The sequence below is a fragment of the Hyposmocoma kahamanoa genome, unplaced genomic scaffold (assembly GCF_003589595.1).
Source record: "Hyposmocoma kahamanoa isolate Upper Pololo Valley unplaced genomic scaffold, ASM358959v1 86, whole genome shotgun sequence".
Taxonomy (NCBI): domain Eukaryota; kingdom Metazoa; phylum Arthropoda; class Insecta; order Lepidoptera; family Cosmopterigidae; genus Hyposmocoma; species Hyposmocoma kahamanoa.
The window spans coordinates 17,636,566-17,661,181 of NW_020654289.1; the positions used below are offsets into that span (position 1 = coordinate 17,636,566).

A 24,616-nucleotide genomic window follows, 5' to 3' on the forward strand; every position below is an offset into this window, starting at 1 on the left:
TAAAAATTATTACTAGTCAATCGTTGTTAAGAAGCGTAGTGTTGTTTAGTGGCATTGTTTAAAATGGAACAATATAATGTGAGTTCTACTTTTTATTTAAAATATGTATCTCTCCTACTGAAATCTCCGTCGAGCCACCTCTGCATTGATAAATAAATTGACAATATGCCTTCAATATGTTGGTATGCCTGATATTTGACCGGTATTCTGTTACCATCAACCTGTTTCCAGAAATAAATACGTTATGTATTATGAATTATAATTAAGATTAGGAAAACTTCATACAATTAGCGACTGTTAATTAACAGTTCATATTCCAACAGTGTTAAAACGCAAAACCCACCATGAGATACCTTTATGAGAACCGACACGTTTTTTGCATGTTATGTGAACCTACAAAACGAGCTCAGGTGCAATTTTCCCATTTTTCTCTTATCTTTCTTACGTACAAGATATAAAATCTTACGAAATTAAATAGTCAAAATAATACTAAGAATAAATACACCTTACAATTAAACACTAGAGAGCTGTTTGAATTCATTTTCGCTTATAATTCAAATCAGAAGGCATTTTAAATAAAGCACTATTTTGTAAATTCCAAACTTTGGAGTTATTCACTCTAGCCACGTCTAATATCAACTAGGTAAACTTTTAATTGATGCACTGATTAATAAAAAAAATATTACGAAGGAGCTTTTTTGAGATAAGCGACAAAATATAATGTTAATTATATTCAATTAATACATTAGAATGAAGTAGGTTAACAACGCAATCGTCACAAAGATTGGGCATTAAAAAACAGTACTGAAAATTAATAATTACCGAGTTTTTTAATTATTTTAATACCACACTTAGCTAGCGTGAGTTTGGCACGACGAAACTGGAAAACAAATTCGTATTAATGCGACTTTTGCTGACTCTATAAATTGCTACTTCTGCTAACTGTTAAAATTTTTGCATTTACATAAATGCGTATTTAAAAAACAGAATTTGTAATTAATAAATATGACAACCTAATAGAGGGTAATAATTACAGTAATGTTATACTTGTTATTGAGGATTCTTGAAATCTTTTAAAGTTCTATTCCTTATCTGAGAACTAACTATGAAAAGAATGGTTGTAGTTCTGATTTAATTTTTAGGTTTGAAGTCCACTCTTGTCACAAAACGCATCTTGCAGAAATGTGTTAACGATATCCCATATGGACGTGGTACTCATGCGTATCTTCAGGCAAATTCCAACCCCTAATAGCGATGTAGTTATTAAACTCTAGGTATAACATTAGAACAAGATTTTTATCAACCAATCTGAGAGTCAGCATAAATAAAAAGCTAAAGCCAAAAAAGACTACGCGACTGTAGATGGCAGCACAATGCGTTGTGTTGTAGTTGTGTAAAACCACCGTAACGCCCCGTCCTAAGCTCGAGGACTACTATACTACTGCTACCGCGCGGCCGGTGAAGATATTTGTTACCCTGAAATGGAATGTATAGATAAATGAATGTTTGCAAAGTTCCATAGGCGGTCTATGCGGAATTCTTTAAAACACGATTTAATTCGTTTCATACGAAACAGCAATGTATTTTCTTGTCATGTGTAATAAGCCTGTCAAGCGGGGCAAATAATACATACAAAGGGAAAACAATCCAAACCACAACAAAAAAAGGAGATTTGGAGGAGGAAATGCAAACTGGCAAATCCTCCTTCTATAAAGGAATGAATTATTTTTAATGGCTCATGTAGTGGCACATTTCAGTTCCATTACTTTAAGAGTATGGGAGTAAGTTAGCCTAGAGATCGCATTATGCTCGAAATGACATTTTTATAGAGTCGCGATGAAGGTTCTTAACACATAATGTTGTGACGGTGTGACCTCCTTACACCGTCATCCCACCTTTTTGTATCGCCTCTCTCCATTCGTATCGTATCGTTTTTTCTTCTTCTACTCATATTTAAATTTAAAATGTTGAATTGTTCCATTCTTCGCCTCGCATTCTGATTTTGTTTCGTTCCATCGTCACTCTCTACCCGATCGCGGCAGAGAACACATCGTCTTCCTATTTCTTTGAACCGTTTACCATTTTACTAAAAATCTCTTGTACAATCATTGACTTACAAATAAATGGACGACGGGTCTAATACAAAAACCACGAAAAAAATGTCCCAAGTCAACCTATTTAAACGTAGTGACATGTAAAGGAATATGAAAAAGCTAAAACGTTGAATTTAAATTGTAATGTCATCGCAGTACTGTCTAATTTTGCTTGCTTCGCTGTCAGTCGAACAAACGAAGACTAAAGCGTGAATGACGGTCTGTTTACGATTTTAACGCCCTATAAGTTCGGACACTTTTTAGCGCGGACCCGACGTCCATATGATTGTAAGTCAATGTGTACAATACATATTTTAATATCATAAATATTGTTAAAACCGGAATAAATATTTTTTAAAACTGGATTTATTACCATTACCCTTTACCCTTTTCAACTCCCGAACGTTAAACTCACTAAGCGAGTTCTGCGGTCTACTGAACATTCCAAGCGGTACTAGCAGCGGCACACTCTTTCACTAATGTGAAATGTGCATTGCAAGCTACATTACAATCTACGGAATTCCACCAGCGCTCCACAATGTAAGCTAATTAGCGTCCAAAAGAGCGTGCTATAAAGGAAAATTGGCTCGAATATGCACATAGCACGAGTACACGTTCAACTAAGGGATTCTCATTTCTGCCAGGGAGACGGCTATTCGACGAACGCCATACTAGTGTTATGCAAATTTCAACAACAAACTTCAACTACAAAACCATATGGAAAATTACTCTGCACCACAAAAAAATATAGCACAAACAAATTACTACCTGTTTGTGTACTATTACACTACTGTTTGTGTACATACTGTCACGCCTCTTTGGGGTAGACCGACTATGGTCCTCCACTTGCTACGTTTCTGATATACCTTACAAATTAAGGAATATAAGCTTAAATTGTAAAGAATTTCATCAATTGTCATAAGGCACAAAATAGAACCTCACCTGTGTTAAAATTAAACGTATTCTATCTGATCATCTCCAGATACTTGTGCTTGTGTTTGGTGAGCATTTCAGTGACAGTCACCAACTTCCTGATGGCCGGTTGGGTTTTCGCCAGCCCTTGTAGCTCGGTTAGGTGTGACACGCAGATGTGGTGGAGCGTTGCTAATTCTTTTGCTGCAATTAAACCATTTAAGGCATCTTTATTCATGAAAGTACAAATTGAGAGCATTTAAATTTACATTCCGTAATATGAACTAAATATCCACTGATTTTTACTGAAAATTTCTTATATGTTCATGTATTTTACGTTAAAGCAATATTACTAACCGATATCAACGTTGTTGGAAGTCTGCGGTGGATTCCCAGGCTCTTGCACTGAACTAAGTTGATCCAAGAATACAACCATCCGCTCCTTATTCTTTAGAATAAACGGATTCACGACCTCCATGTAGGGTTCCTGTAAAGAATAATTTGTTTGTAGAAAAGTTATACAATGAATTGATAAAAAAATAGGTTGGCTCTCAAATGCCTGTTTGTGTTACTATTTTAATACTTCTTTTTTTTACTGTCAACTTGCTTTCATACAGTGGACTATACTCTAGCTTGGACTGAAACATTATTATTATTATTTTTTTAAGTTCTAAACTAAGTGATAATTGTTTTCATCAGAAAAAATATCTTTGTACAGTTTTTAAAATATCAGAATAAAAAATTTGGTTTTGCTGGACAAATTAATTAAGGCATGGGTGTCATGGTTTAGGAAAAGAAAAATTCACATTTAAAATAATATTAATAATAATAGTTTATTTCTATGTTTTTTAATATAGTAACAGGAGTCACCTTTTAAGTGAAGGAATACCGGTGACAGGAGACTCTTCTATAACTATTTAGAATATCGAAATAAGTACGTCGATAATGATCGCAGGAAAGCTTTCTTCTTGTTACTCAATTTTTCTTACAAAATATTTGTAGGTGAAACGTAAAGGACCTTGCGTCCATATTTATATGTTTTTACAAACATTGTTTTAGAATGCTAAAAACCACTACACTACAAACCACACAATGGTAAAAGACATTAAGTCTTGCTGTTGTTTTTTATTTAACATTTTTAGTTGACCTTAAAATTCTTTTTAAATGCCTAATTTAGAGGCTCATTCTCTTTAAAACCCTGTAGTAAATATTACTATTTGGCACCTAAGGTTTTAATGTTAGTTTATCCGGCTCGAAGGATCAATTCAAAAATTTAGAATAACATTAAAACCGCCAGTCAGCTAGCAATGTCAGCCGTGACCATGGGACAGACAAATGCTATATTGGCTAAATGTGAAAACCTCGTAACTTCGTTTTTGGACAAAATCGGTAAGCAACTCTTCAAGCACAATATCGGGCAATTAAAGTTTTTACTATAAAATAAAAGTATAATCATAAATTGTCATATAATTATTTCTAGTAATTCTTATTTTTGTGCCTACTCACGTTTACGTTTATGGAAAAGTTCACATTTATGGACATTACGATGTGTACCGAAACTATAATTTCATTTCCAAAGTGTAACAACAATCGCGACAACCTAAGAACTCGAAACATTAATAAAATGGTGAATCTAACCTTAGCCCCGAACTCGATCAGGTTGGCAAGGTTCTGCAGGCACTTAGCGACCATGAGCAACGACCGCTGAGCGTGTGGCGGGGGCACCACGTTCACCAGCCCCCACGCGCGCGGCTCCACCAGCGCCGGACAGATCAGGCGCAGGAAAATAAAGCCTGAACGCAGACAAAGCCCATATTGAGGCACCAATACAATTTCAGGACCGTACTAACAACAAACAAAAGTGCACTTAAAATTCATTGGATGAGCTTAGTTTTCACCATAATTACATTCAGATATTTTCAGCGTTCTGCATAACGTTTATATACTGATTAGGTTTAGAGCGTTTGCGCACTAAGTCCTATTCGTATCGTATTTATTCGGATTCGGAACTGGGGGTCTACTCTCGATCTGCGTCCGACATCCGTCCGAAACAATTACGGTGAAATAAGTAATATTCGACAAAATTAAAAGAAAAGTATCAAGTATGAAGCTTCATTCGCATCACGCGTCTTTTCATTTGGTCAAGTATTGCTTATTTGGCAGCAATTGTTTCGGACGGATGTCAGACGGAAATCGAGAGTAGACCCCCAGTTCCGAATCCGAGAAATGACGGTACGAAATGTCACGGGGATCATTTTATCTCTAGGTGTACAAGGATATTCGTATTTTTTCGATTTCGAGTCGCACTTAGTGCACAAGCGACATCCGAAGTGGGTCCGAGTTTTCTAAATTTGTGTAGTCTCGGATTCGGAAAGAATACGAATCGGATGCAGTGCGCAACGCGCCTAATTAAAATATTTACTTATAATTATATATTTATTAATTATAATATTTAAAAGAAACTTAATAACGCAAATAATAAAAAAATTACAAAATGCATTAAATCAGCGCGTAATTCAACTCACGAGCAATTAATATGACCCATTAAAAGAAACCTTGACGTAACCGTGACTTTTCATTAATTGAGGCTATTAGCGTGTGCAAAAGTGGTATTACCCAATGCAATGCATATAGAGGAGAGATTTAAGATTAGCCAAATTAATTTTACATATTTTTAATACATGAAAATGGGCATCCTAATACTTATTAATTACGTACTTCAGTACCATTTAAAGTAGTATTGTAGAAAAAATAAATGTGGGTTACACCACTTTTAAAAAAGACGGCGTCACTACTCTCTAAACTGCGTTCTAGTCCTGCAGCGTCCTGAAAACGTTTTGCAGCTCAATGCCCCGATGCTTTGTCATTTCGACCAGGTTCTGGTGAAGTGATGGGGTAGTCGGCGCTTAGAGCGTAATAATGTATAATGTGTGTTTTTATGTTTTTTGTGGTTTGTCTCTGTATTTACAAATAATAGTCGTAGGTTAAAACAGTATTTACAAATAAATTATGTATTTATTATTATTTACTTTATTTTTCTCAGCTTGTTAGCTGATTTGAATTATTATTATTTGCACTGATAGCCTCAATTTATCTGTGCATGTAGTATGCAGCTAGTCTACTCACCAGAAACAACTCTGGTGCGTACGAATCTTTCATTGGGCCACTTCGCAACAGCGGCGCGCTGTAGGCAGCCGCACAAGTATCGTACAGGCCGCGGGCAGGCTTCGGGAGAAGTGAAAATTGACAATGTTATCTGTAAACAAAACAATAATAGTGCGTAGTAGATGAAGTTTGCATCTATAAGTCTTGCCTATCAAAAATAACATTAGTACTTTCATCCCGTGAATTTCGGTCTCGACAATTTTGCGTGGTTAGACGATTTTTTGGCATTTTCGAGATTCAAGACTGATTTTCAGTCTTGGGAATATCGAGAAAGCAAGTGGACCTCTAGACGAATATGTCCAAGACTAAGATTATTGTGAACATCTCCAACGTCGTAAGTCCCTAAGTCCCGGTGTCACAGTTGGAAGTGAGATGTTGCGAGATTGTCGAACAATACATTTGTCTTGGATATATTTTATCTTTTGGCAAATCAAATTCATCAAATGAAGGAGATTATCAGGATTCAGCTCGGGTGGGCTGCGTTTGGACATTCTTAAGTCAGCCGAAATTCCACAATGTCTGAAGACCCGTCTATGTAATCAGTGTGTTCTGCCTACCATGACTTACTGCCGAGACATGGACGCTCACACAAGAGATATAGGATGAGAGTTGCACAGAGAGCCATAAAGCGTGCCATGCTAGGTATCAAGATTATAGACCGTGTTCGCAATGTCCAGATTCGAAGTCGAACGAAAGTAAAGGACGTGCGGAATCGCATCACGAAGTAAAAGTGGAACTTGGAGGCCTATACTCAGTAGTGGGTGAAGTCACGCTGTACATCGACTGTGAACTGGCAACCGGTACATCTCAATTTTGACTTTAAGATGATAAAAAAAAAAATTTGCTTTATTTATATACATAGTGTACATACATACATGTGTAATAAATAGTAGTTTATGTGACTGTTATATAATGAAAGGCATAAAAATACGAGTGAGAATTTATGACACGAGCCGATAGGCGAGTATCATAAAAATATCTCACGAGTGTTTTAATGCCTAATTATGTACAGTTACATATACTGCTTTATCTACACACATATTATAAGCTCTCTGTGATGTGTTCAGGACAACCGCATGTTACGACTGACGCGAAATGGCGGCAAATAAAAACTTTTCTCGCACAACTTTTTTTCCATCCTTTAAGCGCACAACCGTAGTTTTTATTTTTAACTCATAGACAAACTAGAATGGGCCCCAACTATCATATCGTTCGATATCAAGCTTACAGGATGGAAAAAAGCCATAGTCTAAGATATCAAATAACCTGTGAAATTGAGAAAATTGTTTGCTATTGACACTTCATTTCGAATAAAACTTCATCTCGATTTATTTTTTCCATCCTCTAAAATCTCGACTGATATTAGAACTGAGGTCAAATCCAATTGTTTTGTTTTTCAGAGATGTTCGAAATTTGAATGTAATAATAACATCAAGTTCGATATTATTATGAAGCATCGAGTATATAACCAGAAATAGAGACGAAATAAGGGCCATGTAATCCTGGTAACACATTAGCGATACAGCGCTTATAAATATCAACTCCCGTTTGCACTGAAATATAGACAGGCCAACTACTGACCTGTGCGTATGTCTCCGTATATTCCAAAAAATATTCTGTATTTATTGTAAGAAAGATAATATTTTTAACAATGCCGTGCTGTTATATTCGCTGGTGTGGGAAAAACAGCAAAACATCTAATTACAAAACAAACGGAATCACATTTCATCGGTAATTAAAATTTAATTACGTAATTTTGCAATTTTCGTCCATTATAGCAAAGTTCAAGTTAACTGGTCGATTTGAAGTGAAACAGTTGACGACACTCGTCAATGGTTTCGATCTCGGGCTAGCCAATCGGAGCGCAGTTGTCACGGTAATAATATGGCAGAATAGTTTTCAAACAATTTAAATGACACTTCGTCTCTATTTCTGGTTATATATGTACTCGATGTAATGAATAAAAAAGCAATAACAACATTTTCACAGATAAGAAATTTGTTCTAACAAAACAGTTTACTTTTATACTGGTCGTAATTTGCGGTTTTTGAACACATTATAGAGAGTTTATGGTATGTGTGTAGATAAAATATTTAAGACTACGTATTTTTATCTAATAAACCAGATGCTATATATAAGTGACGCAAGCAATTTTCTTCGTCCTGTAAAGTTATCAAAATTGAGATAGTACCGATGCGTGGCAGTTCACAGTAGATATGATGATATGATGATGAATATCAAGACAGACTTAAGTTATTAATAAAACAATATAAAAAAAATCTACTATACCAAGTCATTTTTATTGTGGTTACATGGACATGGCAACACTCTGTACGTTTCTCAGTTGGTATAAAGGTCATTATATAAATGAAGGTTCCGCGGTAATGTAAATTGAGCCTACAGGGTTGAACGATGTACATTTTAAAATGTTGTGGCTTTTAAAAAAAAGGAATAATTCATAAGATCTGATAAAAATAAAACAAGGTACAAGTTATTGAATTACCTGGTCAAGGATCATAAGTAAGAACTCGGCATTGTTGCAAGCGTCGTCCGGAGAGTCCATTTTCGTGGGGTTCAGTTCAGCTGTTTGCTTTGCATCTATTAACTTCTGCACTGTCTCGACAATGGCCGCCTGTAAACATTAGTGATTTTGAAAATGCTCATAAAATATCAGAAACAATTTATTTATGTGAAAGTAATTTGGGGTCGCTTCGAGTCTACTTGGAGGCGCACTCCGTACGGGCGGCCCCAGGAGAGCAAAAGTAAAACAAACACCCATTACCGCCCTAGAGCCGTATGACAAAAATACCGCCTAGAGTCGCAGCACGTTATACTACTACTTACGAGTACGTATGATGAAAATAAAAACTTCAATGTGTAATTTGTTTATTAAAACTATTCTTTTTTTTATAATACCATGTGACGGGATGAACAAGTCGTGCGCTTGGTGGTAAGCGACACGCCTATCCATGACAGTTGCACTACCATTCAGAGCTTTAAATCACAAAGATCTTAGGGGCAATGCCACTACGCTCTTCACCCTGAAACATAAGTTGACAGACATTCTAATAACAAATCGTGTTCTCATTGAAACCATTGTAGTTTACACATAGCTTACCTGTAAGAACTGTTTGCACTGTGAGTGCATGAATTCGTCGACGACGGCCGTGGCCAAAGAGGCGCCGCGGAACAACGACCTGTGGTCCGTCTCCCGCGCCACCTCTGCACTGACCAGCTCGCGGGCCAACTCTGCGGCGCGCCCGCATTCGGCAAACGCATGTAGTACCGCTGTACAATACAGTAAAATAATGTGCATTCTAAACTTACTTGAAAAAACAGACTTTAAAAAAGTCTGTTTTTAAAGTCTGTTTTTTCAACCATTTCTGTTTCAATTTATTTTTGTGTTATTACAATTTTATATTACATTAATTTTATTTGTTCTTTTGTTTTCTCATGATGAGTTTTTGTTTTTGTTTTTAAGCGTGGAGTCTACTGTGGTACACGCACATAAATATGCCTTTCTTCTTTCTAATATTCATGCTGATGGAGCATAATTTTTATTAATTGTTTTTTCTTTATATAGCAGCCGTTGCGTGGCGCTGTCATCGTGAACCCGACGAATGTAATAAAGAACAAAAGGTGTCTTATGTGACATGTGATACAAGAATTACTATCGATAATGTCGAAAAGTCTAGGATAATACTGAGCCCTGGCCAACACACTCTACATGTTTTTTTAACTGGGACAGTATGAGAAAATCCGAAACCATAGGAAATATTATAAGGAACAGTTTCCCTTCTTAGGAACTATTAAATCCTTTTTGTGAAAAAAGTTTTGGCATAGTAATTTTTTTTTTGTCAAGCATGAGTTATCCATAAAAATGAATAAAATTTATAATTTTTTTTAGTGTTGTACGACTCAGTTTCATGTAAGGATCCTTTCATTGTATTAGAAGAAATCAGGACATAAGAAATAGGGATCAAAAATAGTAATCGTTGAATGCTTTACAGCGCGTGAAAAATTTAAAACAAAATGCACACGACTAAAATAGAATTTACAATGTGTCAATCTTTTTCAGTTACTATCCAAACCTATTTACGATACATTCTATATTATCAGTATGCATTTTATACTCAACTTACACGCGCTGAAATATCTACAACAGTTAACTATTCCGATTCCTGAAAAGAGCTAAAGGTTACTCACAAGTAGCCAACGGTTGTCGATCGGTGCGGCAAAGGTCGGATAACGCCTTCACAGCTGGAATGCCCGGTTCTAGTAGCAGCTGACGCAACGGATTGTATTCTTCGCGAGGCATTACTAGTTCTTGCATGTACCTGAATAAAAAGAATAATGGACGGATTTTTAGGATACCGGCTTCGTTCAAACACCTAATTCACCAGGAAGATGGTTTCAAAAACCAGTACACCGTATGTAAAATCGTACATCGTATGTTGTCACGTGATTATTGGAATCAATGGAAAATTTTGTGTTTTATTTGCAATAAAATGTTCCACATTCTCAATACAGCTGTTTAATATGTAAAAAATGAACTATTTTGGTTTTGGTCACTATTTTTGAAAAGCAGTGATATCTTGTGCATATGCCAAGTGTCCGGCAAAAAGTATAGATAAAAATATGGAAAAGAAAATAATATGTAACTACTTCGAATACACTTCCTTCTTCTCCTAACGTCACGCAGGCCTAGCCGCAGTAATTAAAATAACGACAATTTCGGTCGTTACACTATTAGGTAGTTCGTATTTTAAATATGAACTCCGTTTCATTTATTGAATAACTTAATCTGACTTATTTTTGTGCTGACCACATCAACAACTTTAGCGGCATTATTTATTGATCAACAGATATTTCGGTCGGCTGTGTGCTTGTACTTTCATCTGTATTCTAAAACCTTTGCGAATTTGGTAAAAATCTTTAAAAAAATAAACATGACGGCCTAAATTAGACTGTTCATAGGTATGTTACTCGTAAAAAAGTCTTAGCCTAAAGTCAAGTCACTTATACCTGTTACCTCTTTCAGATCATCTTATAAGAATTATTTATTATATATCCAGGTGTCTAACAGTACTGGCAATCGTGCTGTGCCGACGTACCATTTTAGAATCAGAATCAGAATCGTTTATTGTTTGAACTGGTAAAGAAGATGTTACATGTAATTTGAGTACAACAGTTCATACCCCTGTCGGGTGTATAATGTTATATTTATATATGATACGGTTACAATTAGTCAATAAAATAAAAACAAAATTAAAATTAAAGTACAATTATTCAAATCTCAACAACTTAAACACTGTAGGGTAAAAACTTTACTACTGACATTAATATCCCAACCACAAAAATATACGCCCGATCAGTTTTGATTTTATTATACCCCACCTACTCTACACGTACACTAGCATTTTTTACTTTTTAATTTTGATTTGCACTTAATATTGATTTACGCCTGGTTAAGTTCATTGTATACCATATTTATTATTTTATTTGTGCCAAGCGACATCATTTTTGGTATTACACTGGTTTTCAGTGAAAAACCAGTTTAACGAGGTTTTTTCACAAGTCTCGCTATAAAAAGCCGAGTGGAGATCATTTTGGTAACATTTTAAATGTAATTCTTTTATTTTGTATTTTCTCCTAAAACTATTTTATTTTTTGTCATTATTCTGTCATATATATATGACAATATATATATGACAATATACGGAATAAACTATTATTGTTTCTTTGTTATTTATAAATACAAAAGGTATTTACCTAATACGCAGCCTTAAAGACCCCCATTCTCCAATAGGTGTCATACCTACAAGGGGATACCATTCCTCTATCTCTTCACCGTTGGCAAGATTCGCCAATTCTATTGTTAATTCTGCCACCTGTAAAATAAATAAAAAAATAATAAAAGGAGTACCATAAAGGGCTATCCACCCACTTCTGGGCCGTGCCAGAGACGTGGACGGGGCGTGCTAATTTGTATGAACTACGGGCCCGTCCCGGCGCCGGCCCGGATACGGACATGTGTGAACGAGTTCATACAAAATATACGCAACGATATTTTTTCGGGCCCCTGACGGAGCACGGCCCGGATATGTGTGGAAAGACCTTTACGTTGACCTTTACGATGATATCCGAAAGTAAGCCGGAAATTTGTAGAACAGGAACATCACCAGGTGGCGATATCTAGGAGGCTTTTATACTACACTGAACAACGATGAGCTGGTGACGATGATGACGACCAATGCGATTGATCGAAGTGTGCCTACTGTGGACAAGGTCACAACTGTTTTCAACATAAGACAGACGTGACGGTATGTTTTTATTTTATTTATCCTTGCATTTAGAGTACTATTCTAGATTCTGACTCGTTACTTTTATGAAAGCATGCGAATACAATTATTATCAATGTACTCTTTATTCCAGCAGTAAGTCACTTCTATAATTCACCTCATACGCATGGACATATCTAGAAACGCTATAAAAAGGTTGAATTATGATATAGTGCATACGAAACACGGGCTGCATATATCACGTTTAATCGAAATAAAAAAAAGCATCGAAGTAATTCTTTTTTCAAATTAAACGTTTTTTTTTAATTGATTGCTGGCCATGGAAACAAAGTCCTTTAGCCGATAACATAAAAATAAGTTTTTCTGTAGATATGGCCGCCACAAAGAGGATAGGCAATTTGAGGCGGCGTGCTTGGATTGACTCGGGATTCCTTAGAACGGGCCGATACGGGTATTTTAGTTCGAGATTCGTATAATTTCGCGTTTTAATCTTCGATTAAGGCACAATAGCACTATCCTATTCCACTTTAAACTAGATTTCACAAAATAATTGAAAGTCAAAATAAAAACGACACTTTTCCCTCCAAAAGGTCCAGAGCGAATCCCAAATTAAACGTTCTGGTATATGTTGCCAGCGCTTAGAGACTGGAAAAAAAATAAAAGAAAGAAGCTGCCCTATCTACGGAATAAACGTCGCTACCTAAACCAAAAACGTCCACCACAAATGACGGATTTCTTTAGTGTTGTACCATAATCATCGATAAGTCAATATCGACATGCAAATGTATGGCTTGAATGTTGAAACTGTTTTTTTTTTGTTATGTTTGTAATTTGTATAGTTTACTTTGAATCAAAGTATGATTAAAAAGTTTAATTAAAGTAGATCAATATTCATTGTCATATGGGAATATCCGGGATGATAGATGAGATTTTGAATTTGTTATATTGCATTTAATTTTATAAATGCTCACAAATATGTGATATATATAACAATAAACAATAATATAAATCAGGGGATCTCTATGCATTTCCAATCTCAAGACTGATATTAGATTTTTTTTAAAGGTTTCCAAATAGGTTAAGCTGTTTTGTATTTGTGTATTAGTATAGAATTAATATCAGTGATTTTGATTTAGGTGAATCTAATACATCCATTTAATTTTTGAATTAAATAAAATTACTTATATAATTGTAATTACATTATCGATAATCATAAAATCAGATATAATTTGATTAATAGCTAAGTTTATTTGCCTAAAACATGGCATAAGAGATGATGTAGCAAGAGACAGTGTCAGTAGAAACATGTTATATTACATAACCATATATTAAACTACCACAACAATAAAAATTACACACAACAAATGGTCACAAGTTACAAATTAAATTTGCCAAGAATTATTAAATGTTATATAATGTTAGAGTTGTCAGTGAGGAAAATTCGGAAACGAGTGGATGGTTTTAAGGAACTGAGAATGCCTAGCAAAGTCTCTTGTTTACTCAAAATTAAATATAAAATTATTTACCAATAAATACGACGATGGAATTGCATTATCATGTAATCTAGTTACATTCAAAGTTCTATTAAAATTTGACTCTTCAAAATGGAGAGAACAAACCAAGCTGATATTTGACCCAATGTTTATGTTCGGCAATCCTATAATTTCCAACCATTCTTTCTTTCTTTTTTCATTTGTAGGTAAACTTTAAAAATAATAATAATGAAAAAATAAAAACCTCCTAGTGAATTATTGTAATAACAGAATATCGACAATATGTCTGCTTACAATAACAACACTATCTCAAAATAATCGTTATCAACTAAAAATATTCAAAATATACTAACAAACAGGCAATCTAAAGTAACCAAAGCAAAACTCGGCAAAACTTATGAATAAACTACTTAAATGAGTCTAAATACATGAGATATTTGGGCTATTGTATGATTTATAGACAAAAAAATAACACATTCGGTGTAATGTAACATTCGGTTGATTTCCGCCTTTTCTACTGCCGCACCCCTTAATGCCGCAGCGACGCATTTTAATCAATATTTAATTATTTTTTTTAATAATAATAATAACGCACACACTCGACATAGCCCCGCACTAGGGAAACCCTGCGTCGCGGGTGCCATGGACACACAAATAGACAATTACAAATTACACCTAAACTCACGAGACAAATAAATGTAGGCCATACAAATATTTCTCCCGGCCCGGGAATCGAACCTGGGACCGGCATGGTAACCGTTCGGCCACGGAGGCAGTTAATTGTTGTCACTGTCAATATTTTTGCCCAAATTTATTACAATTCATGCGAATAATTCAATAAAACATTTGGCCAAACATTGGTTTTGACATTTCATGTGCTTCCCTTTGACAACCGGATACGGATGTCAAAGGGTACTTCCAAAAATGGTAAAATGAGGACAGTTGCCGTTTAAGATGACGTTACGTATTTTCGATTCCCGTGTTTGAAATAAATCAATGTAGTGCTATCTCTTTTGGCTTACTACGGCACGTGGTAGTTAAACAAAGACAATAAAATGTTTATATATTTAATGTCTAAATGCATCATATACATATAATAAAACGTCTGATTTATATATGTCAGTATAACATGTCCTTTGGTTTCCATAGTCTAAGGGCCAGCGGTTCATATGATATATTTTCAACGTTAAATATGTCCATGAGTGTACATAATATCACTGCGTGGTTTTAACGTACATGTACAGTTTATATACATCTAAACTGTTAAGTTATTAATTGCAATCAGTACATTACAATGAAAGTTCAAGAACGCAATAATCAGTTTCCGTAAAACTTTAAATAACTCCGAAGCTTAGACTTTACAACATAGTACTACTGTACGTATCTGTATTTACATTTGGACGTACGTCAAAAAGGATCCAATGCACATCCAGTGACTTTCGAGATATGGCAGAATGAAGTTTAAATATGTTTCTCACGCTTGTTTTTTTCGAAACGTATTATGTCATGTAACTCCAGAGATATTTATTTATGTTTATATATTGGATTTTTTTGCTGATCTAAGAGGTTAGACTTTAGGAACCGTTTGGTACATACAACATACTTTTGATAATTTTGTGTACTGGATCCTTTTTGCTTAACTACGTCCATTTAAGACAATACCGACCACTATACCTATTAAACAGCGGTCTACACATCGTGCATATATAATGCCGTAAACCGCCTGGGTATTTTTTTATGATACCAAGTGATGGGACGAACAAGTCGTGGCCTGGTGATAAGCGACACACCTGTCCATAGCGGTTGCAGTGCCGCTGAGAGTTTTAAATCGCAAAGACCTGAGGGGCACTGCTACTGAGCCCGTCACACTGAGACATAAGTTGACAAGTGGCAAGTACCTGTAATTTCACCAGCACCTTATATCCTTAAAGATCGGAACGCAGTAATGTGAGCATTATTGGTTGGTGGCAGAATTAGGTAGTGGCAATATTTCCCTGGACGAACTTTTTCACAAGGAACTGTACTGCTACTATATTAATTGTTTTAAAGTGAATTTATAATAAATCAGAGCCGTACCTCGGACTCCTTTCCGCGCTTTCCGGTATTATGAACCGTGATTGTGAACGATGTCACATCTGGAGGGACGTCACTGAAACAATAAACCATCATGAACATTCTTCTTTTTCGCGTGTCGACTGTGACATTTAATAATAATAATAACGCACACACTCAACATAGCCCCGCACTAGAGAAACCCTAAGTCGCGGGTGCCATGAACACACACATAGACAACCACAAATTACACCCAAACTCACGGGATAAATAAATGTAGGCCAAACAAATGTTTCTCCCGGCCCGGGAATCGAACCTGGGACCTCTGCGTGGCAGTGCGGCATGGTAACAGTTCGACCACGGAGGCAGTTAACACAAAAATCGAACTCATAGAAAAAAATTCTTTGACAGGATGGGACTTGAACCCGCGACCATACTGCACCGTAGCATTGCTCTTACCAACTGAGCTACGGATCAAGTTATCGAGTTGTTGAAATTCCCCTACTTTGTACAGATATTTGTACTTATGAATATTTATGAATATTTTTCGGCATTCTACGCCCTATCGGGGCTATGTTGAGTGTGTGCGTTGTTTAATAATCATAATAACGATTGAAGGAAATAATAAAAAAAACTCACTCGAAAACAAACTCGTCGTCCCATCTAGGGTCCGGCGAAGGTCTCGGCTTAGTGCGCGCGACGGGTGCGGCGCCTAGCGTTAGGCGCAGGTAGGGCCGCGGCGCCAGGCGCACCGGCAAGCGGTGTGCGGTCAGGCAGCGAATGCGAAGCGCGCGTAGCCACACTACGCGAGGTACCTATGTAATAACAATAATGATCAGGCACACATAGTCGTCTTAGAGCGGTTACACAGCGGTTTAGCAGCAATGCAAACGCGATGCAATCGCTAATCGTCTACCTACACACGTGCGCGCGCTGCTTTCAATGCAAACGAGATACAAACGCGATACACGTTTTAAATTAATGAACTAATTTATTTATTTCATTAATTTAACTTTTTTTTTTTATTCAATAATTTCAAGTGACGGGACGAACAAGTCTGATGGTAAGCTACACGCCTGTCCATAACAGTTACTGTGCCACTCAGAGCTTTAAATCGCAAATATCTGAGGGGTACTGCCACTGCCCCCGTCACCCTGAGACATATGTTGATAAGTCCCATGTGCCTGTACTTTCACCAGCACCCTCAACCCTTAAAATTTTTAATTAACACTTTTAAATTTACAATTAATAAAACAAGATAATGTGCATAAATTTATACAGATTTTTCGTACATGATAATTCAACATAAGCGACTATATAGATGCAGTCGCGCGTTTGTGTCGATGCAATCACGCGTTTGTATCGATGCAGTCGCGCGTTTACATCGCTGTGTGTAACTCCACCACTCTTAGAATGAATACCTCGTATGTGATCAGATTTCTACGTAATTTTTCAGGACGAAGATTAAAAATGTGGTGTAAAATGTAGTAAACGCAATAATGTTTGTAGTTTAGAATTTTAATTAGTTAAATTATACCCTTAACATACACTATATTTTTTAATAATATATTTCAGCAAGAAGTTTATAAGTTTTTCTTCGACATAAATCCGTAAAAACGAACTATGTGAATACGCGTATGCGAGGTTTTCACTCGTGGCGGAACGGAATGGAAGGGAATTTTTGTAACAATTGTACATTATAAAATAATTGTACATTATAAAATAATTGTACATTGCATAATGAACTTTATGGTCAATAGTGTAAGTTACAAACTAGATACGACCCAAAATCTTCCGCGGAAGATGCGAGCATTCTCGAGCATCCGTTCCGCCGCAATATAAATTGAGCCTAAGGCGACGATATGGGATATGACCTCCACTGAAATTATCTTAAAGGTTTTGCCAGCAAACGAGTTAATTTCAGACAGCCTCGCTAACAACTTGAGGCGGTAAGATTTCTGTGATGTGTCGTTTCCAGCACAAACGTCTTTCTCGATGCGATCCTTGAACCTGCGAGCCCCGGCTGATAGTGTCATCGCTGAGGAATACCTCCCATGCCATTTAAAATTCAAACATGTTTCATTATTATTTTTCTACTAGATATACAAAGAGACTAATGTAGCAGAGGTTTGCGTATAATGCATATACCGGTCCTAACTACCAGTATTAAAAAATCCTGTCAAGTGAGATATTTTAGCTTAGCTAGTCAGGGGTTTTAATAATCCAAAGGCAAGACGAAAACTCCCATGTGCCAATTTTATATGATTTTGGAGAAAACTTACTTCAAAGTTCTTCGATTTGTATACTTAGAAATTACAAAAATACATATTATTATATATATTTTAATATAATTTTAACAGACTTAAATGTATCCGTAACTGAAAATCGATGCGTAGGCATTGAATGATGCTACGCTAGTAATAATAATTATTATATATTTAGTTCATTCGTTCAGGGCCTACAGGGTAGAAGGCCAGCTACATCCGTTACAGATATAGATTTTGAATAAATGGCACGATCAACAAGATAATAGAGAATTTTTATTTAACATTTCTCATTCTAGTTAATCCTTTCTGGTAATGATCAAGTCTATACGAATAATTAATATTAAGGTTAGAATACTAAAAATGTCAGAAATCTCGCCCTGTTCTTAGCATTATTTGCTTGCTTAGCAAACGTGCACAGGATATAATTAGTATAGAAATAATTATTTGTTGTTTTTGCATACACAACATTCTTACCTTGCACTGATGGCGTGCCTGTTGCGGAACGCATAGTGGACGTAAAGCGTCCAGCCAGGCGCGTTCCTCAGCCGCGCTGTTTGCAGCTAAGAAGGTGTGCGTAGAAAGGCACGGCAGAGCTCGCTCTACCAGTTGGAAACAGAACTCACGGTCCCACAGGGATTCGTGAACCTGAAATTATGGAATTCATTTATTAAAAAGGAAATGGAAGACTAACCAGTTATTATTATTTTTTAATGACAACTGAAAACGGGTCAAAAGTCTCTTGTTGACATTTGAAATAACTGTATTACACAACAGCAACAAATAGTTCTCAAATTAGGCATTTCCCAGTACAATGAGTACCAGAAATTATACGATTTAAAATATAATATAGTTATGTTACTAATCCGTGGTTTCCGCTAATATTTCTGAATGTTGATGACATAACCACCGGATAAACAAAAACGATAAGGGCACTATTTAAATAAATACTATGTTATTTTGTAAAGGAAATAAAAATTATCAAGCGCTTGTTATTTTAATTATAGATTTTCCCGTATGATTTTCACACACAACTATGTCGGTATTTGACTCAAATACAAAGTTGTTAAGGATACAATCTGGGGAAATCACGTAGTGTTCTCTTTAGCGTGACACCACTATGCTGGTTTATCTTGTTGGTTCCAACCCAACAAAATTAATTACATAATGTTAAAGATATCTAAGATTACCAACACTGTACAGTATCATCCCTGACCTTTACATTGGCCAACTATAATATAGTCGAGAGACCCAAGATATGAATACAATCTAACAATCTTTGTTTTAATTTTACCTATTGGTGATCCATATAGCGTTCAAAACACAATGCAGATTTGAATCTCTACTATACACAAAGTGTGTGATATAATGTAAAAAGTGACGTGATCTTTGTGTAAAACTTCTAATTTCTTTGTTCCAAATGGAAATACATAAACTTCTAGAAATTTGCGATATTTATTTTATTGAATATATATAGGTATATTTACTACCATGATATTGACATATTTGTTGTGAAAATACACCAGTTGGTTTTTTTAAAATATAAATTACATTATTCGTTCCAGTGGACCACCTTTTTTTTGCCTGGTTCGCCTCAAAACTTATATTGGTCGTGGTCCACCTCAAACATTTGATCAGTTTGAATAATTGCCCTTGGTCCACACAAGTAGATTCCCCGACCCGGCTGGACTCGAACCAGGTACATTTTCGGCAAACCGGGGCTATGGCTCCCCCAACCGAGTTACAGAACGAGTCAAAACCTTACGAATTTCTCTATGAGCTTGTTGCAAATCTTTGTTCTTCTGTTTTAATGTTTTTATTTGCCGTAGGGATATCTATAAAAAAACCTGTTTCTTCACTCAGGCAGGAAATATCGGCTATCTTCTAGAATTACCGGATTGCAACTACGGGTAGTAAACACGTCCATGTTTTTGCATATATCAACAACAACTCTAAAACCAGGAAACAGAGGCCAACATTCTCTGTAAATTACAATTTTCCACTTCCACTGGCATTGTTATTCAATTAACAATTTAAGGGAGTCCCCACATTAATCGACAAGGAATACGTTTGAGCCAGTTAGAAAAAGTTTTAAGTCCATGTAATAATAGCGAAAAAGACGTTGGGCGTTTCGCGAAAAGCGGAAAATAAATGGACATAAAGATTTTTCAGACCACCTCAAGCCGATTCTACATTAACAAGTGTGATGAATCCCTAAATAGAAGCCGTTTTGCATATTAGACGTTGACAATGCGTACGTACCTGGTACAAATAAGCGCAAGACAAATCAATTAATCCTTTTGGCTTCGTTCTCTTCGGCGAATCGTAGAAATACAAATGTGTATCAGTACCTTCCTGCAGGAGTACAAAGTACAACGCCTTCCACTTCTTAGCTCCTTTATCAGATTTCTTGTTAAGATATCCCTGGTGTTTTATTCCTTTCATCTTCTTTAGACCAATCTGATCTCTACATTCTCGTAATGTTGCATATATCTTTTCTGCGGCGGCGCCTGTGGTGTTTTGTTGGGGTTCTATTTGGTGACCTTCAGCTATAAGCTGCAAGAATTATATATACTCTTAAATAAGTGCTCTACAAGAAAGCTGCATTTTATAAAACATTGTCCTCATATCGTTATTAAACAGTCCAATGATATCGTTTGCTAATACTGGCATCGAATATCCTAAAATACTGTATTTTTTAAAAGCATTATCATAAAGTTGTTAATTTGGTGTACAAGTGTAGGAAGTTATTATTGTATGTATATATGTAAGAATTTTCTTACTGGTTGTCCCAAAGTATGTCCTTCAACAATCTGCTCCTTCCTATATCGATTAATCACTGCATCCAGACACTCAAATGTGCGTCCGCCCATGAGATACCTTACTCCTTTCTTCTCAATTCTAAACCTTTGTATCTGATTGTTTATATGAAAGAAAAGCGAATAATCCCCTGGAGAGTTGTCGGAGGGTCGGACAAGGAAGCTACCTGGGCCCGCTTTCACCAACATGTCAACTGCTTCGCTCTTAGTGCAATTCGGATGGAACCAAGAAAACACCGTGTTTGGATCGATTGAGGGGTCCAGGTCTTCGACAAGTTCTCGAAATATCATGCCTTGTTCTCCCGTTCTGAAAGCAAAATTTCAATAAGTTATAATTTGAAACGATATTAAAATTTTAATGGTTATCGTTTTTCGATATCATAAGGAAGTTATTAAAAGTGAGAAAATGCTCCGTCTCTATTAGCAATACAGTCCTAAGTACACAAAGTATGACGTCACAAATAATTATTGAAGTGTCTACTTCATTTCTGGGACCTAACCGTCGTACTTGCACGCCAGTCTAATATCACTGGAAAATGTCAAATCGTATATATTAGGGGTTAAAGTATGAAGTTGCCGTTTTATTGCAATAGGTTCTTTGAATTTTCATAGAATCCTCATGGTTTGAGGTTTTCGAATGAAACTTTTTTCAAATGGTTTCTGTGATTTTTTTTTTTTTAATTTGAAACATTTGAATATCGACTTTCAATTGTTTTTGTTATTCAATTTAGACAAGAAAGATGGATACTGCGAAAATTCGAGTGATTTTTGAATACGAGTTCCGACGCGGAACTAACGCGGCAGAAACAGTCCGCAATATCAATGCTGCGTTTGGAGAGGGGTCTACTAATGAACGCACCGTGCGATTTTGGTTTAAACGCTTTCGTGATGGAAATTTCGACTTAAAGAACGAGCCACGAGGAAGACCGCCCACACAGGTGAATAACGATGAATTAAGAGAGATAGTGGAAGCCGATCCTAGTCAAACTACCCAGGAATTAGCGGCATGGTTTAACGTTACCTTACCCACAATATTGACTCACTTGCGTCAAATCAATAAAATAAAAAAATACGAAAAATGGGTGCCTCATGATTTGACTGATCTGCAGAAAGAAACGCGTGTTGAAACTTGTGTTGCCTTGTTGAACCGGTACAGAAATGAAGGAATATTGGATCGAATTGTAACATGTGATGAAAAGTGGATTCTTTATGATAACCGGAAAAGAAAAATGCAATGGCTGACCCCAGGTCAAATGCCACAACAGTGTCCTAAAGCAAAACTTACCAATAAAAAGGTAATGGTAACTGTTTGGTGGTCTCAGCATGGTGTTATTCACTATAGTTTTCTCCGGTCTGGTCAAGCAATAACGGCAGATGTCTATTGTGCCGAACTCCGAACCATGTTGACAAAACTAGCAGTAAAACAGCCCCGACTCATGAATCGATCTTCACCATTATTGCTCCACGACAACGCAAGACCTCACACAGCACGAGAAACCATTTTGACCCTTCAGGAACTGCAGTTAGAAACCATTCGTCATCCTCCGTATTCACCAGACCTTGCTCCAACGGACTACCATTTTTTTCGTGATTTGGACAATTATCTACGTGACAAGAAGTTTTCTTCCCAGGAGGCAGTACAAAATGCTTTCACACAGTTTGTGCAGTCTAGATCGTTGGAGTTCTATCGCAAAGGCATTAATAACCTTCCCATTAGATGGCAGCAATGTATAGATAATAATGGCAACTATTTTGATTAAATAAATTTGTTAAAAATTTAAAAAATAAACAATTTAGATTTTCAGTACAAATTGGCAATTTCATACTTTAACCCCTATTATTAATTAACAACATTCTCTGAATTTCAAGTTCTGAAATTGAGAAATGAAGCGCCGCCGGTACAAATACAGCCGGATCGAAGGAATTTTTCTTAGTTTTCTAGTAATTTCACAAAAAATAATTAAATATAAAAACTGATTGAATGTAAAACATCGTTATACTAAATATACTTAAATATATTTAATTGCCTCCGTGGCCGAACGGTTCCCATGCTGGACTGCCACGCAGGGGTCCTGGGTTCGATTCCCAGGCTGGGATAAATCTGTGTATGGCCTACATTTATTTCTCTCGTGAGTTTGTAAATGACACCAGCGACACAGGGTTTCCCAAGTGCGGGGCTATGAGTGTGTTGCGTTGTTATTATTATTATCACTTAATAATTGATTCGGACATGCAAATATTAGACTTTTTACTCTGAAATTAAGCTTGTTTTTAGGTTAGACTGTTAGAGTATTATTTTCTGAATCCCTGTAACCATTTATTTTTCAATGAATTTCCATTCTGTTTTCACATTACGTGTCAAGCAAAACTAATTTAAAATTGTGACGAAAATGAATAATATACATTACAAAACAGGACATGAAGGTTTGAATCAAGCTATGTCACTATTTTTTTCCTTAAAAACTGCGTTAAATACTTATCGTGCCGATTTATCCATAAATTTTAGGCGACTTACGGGAAGAGAACCGGAAAAAACTTTTTTGCTAGATCAAAATGGTTTAGGTGTGCACTATAAATAACGGTCTTTAAAAAAATATACGATACACCTAAGGATTTGTCTAAAGAACATACTGACTCGTTACACGATAAGGTGTACTTTACCCGATCATACAAAATCCCAAAAACAGGCTAAAATAAAAGTATAAGACGGATTATTTAAGAACAAAATATATAAAAATTATGTGCAAAGTTATCTAACTTTGTACATAATTTTTATATGTAGATATTTATCTTTAAGTACTATAGAGAACCTGCAAAATTTTGGTTTTAAACTGAAGCCCTATAGTTATTAAATCCATATTACTCCCAAAACTTGAAAATTGCTCAGCGGTTTAACGACACGTCGTGCCGTCAGCTGCCCCGTCAGTCGCCATCGGGCGCTTATCAACGACGGATCCGTGTCAATTTTTCTCCGCCTGTTCTTATTTTATTCATGTTAATTTTCAGCGCGCGGATTGCTGGACTCGAGGGGCGGCCCCCCACATCCTAAAATCTCGACTCGCGTTCAAATACATCGCCTTAAATACAAACCACTGTATAAGCGTGGTTTGCTGCAATATCATTTAGTATGAGTAGCTTTTAAGACTTACCTATGAGCCGTAACCCACAACCACCCATCGCCCATGTCATTGTGCACGAAAAAAATATCTCCCTTTTGGAATGTAAGCTCGTCTGTGTCCGGCATTTTCGTGTATGGAAGTATAGCCACCACTCTCTGTAAAAAATGATAAATAAATACGCGTGAAATATGTTATTCTAATTAAATTCAAAAGCCACCCGCGGCAAACCGACTGTGAACTGGCAATCGGTACTATCCCAAATTTGACAACTTTACAGGATGAAGAAAATAAATTTTTGCATTATTTACATAGCACCTGGTTTATTAAATAAAAATACGTAGTTTTTGAATATTTTTATTACTCATGTATGTATGTGCACTGCGTATTTTTATTTAAT

General features: G+C 36.1%; 1 protein-coding gene across 3 annotated transcripts in view; it reads right to left on the bottom strand.

Annotated features, from left to right (window-relative positions):
- Positions 1-507: 507 nt before the first annotated feature.
- The window catches only part of LOC113234773 (ras GTPase-activating protein 1), a 34,183-nt gene continuing 10,074 nt past the window's right edge, over positions 508-24,616 (bottom strand). The window contains exons 5-19 of one of the 3 annotated variants that reach the window (XM_026470250.1): positions 24,250-24,374; positions 21,065-21,407; positions 20,544-20,837; positions 18,759-18,929; positions 16,657-16,832; positions 16,042-16,114; positions 11,943-12,061; positions 10,377-10,507; positions 9,289-9,458; positions 8,674-8,802; positions 6,132-6,261; positions 4,644-4,798; positions 3,363-3,492; positions 3,036-3,209; positions 508-1,476 (exon numbers count right to left, since the gene is read on the bottom strand). In XM_026470250.1, the coding sequence (XP_026326035.1) occupies positions 3,058-3,209; positions 3,363-3,492; positions 4,644-4,798; positions 6,132-6,261; positions 8,674-8,802; positions 9,289-9,458; positions 10,377-10,507; positions 11,943-12,061; positions 16,042-16,114; positions 16,657-16,832; positions 18,759-18,929; positions 20,544-20,837; positions 21,065-21,407; positions 24,250-24,374 (2,298 nt within the window). In that variant the 3' untranslated portion in view covers positions 508-1,476; positions 3,036-3,057. Of the gene's footprint in view, positions 1,477-2,433; positions 2,960-3,035; positions 3,210-3,362; positions 3,493-4,643; positions 4,799-6,131; positions 6,262-8,673; positions 8,803-9,288; positions 9,459-10,376; positions 10,508-11,942; positions 12,062-16,041; positions 16,115-16,656; positions 16,833-18,758; positions 18,930-20,543; positions 20,838-21,064; positions 21,408-24,249; positions 24,375-24,616 lie in introns of those variants that run through there. The other 2 variants (XM_026470248.1, XM_026470249.1) reach the window with 2 other exon arrangements.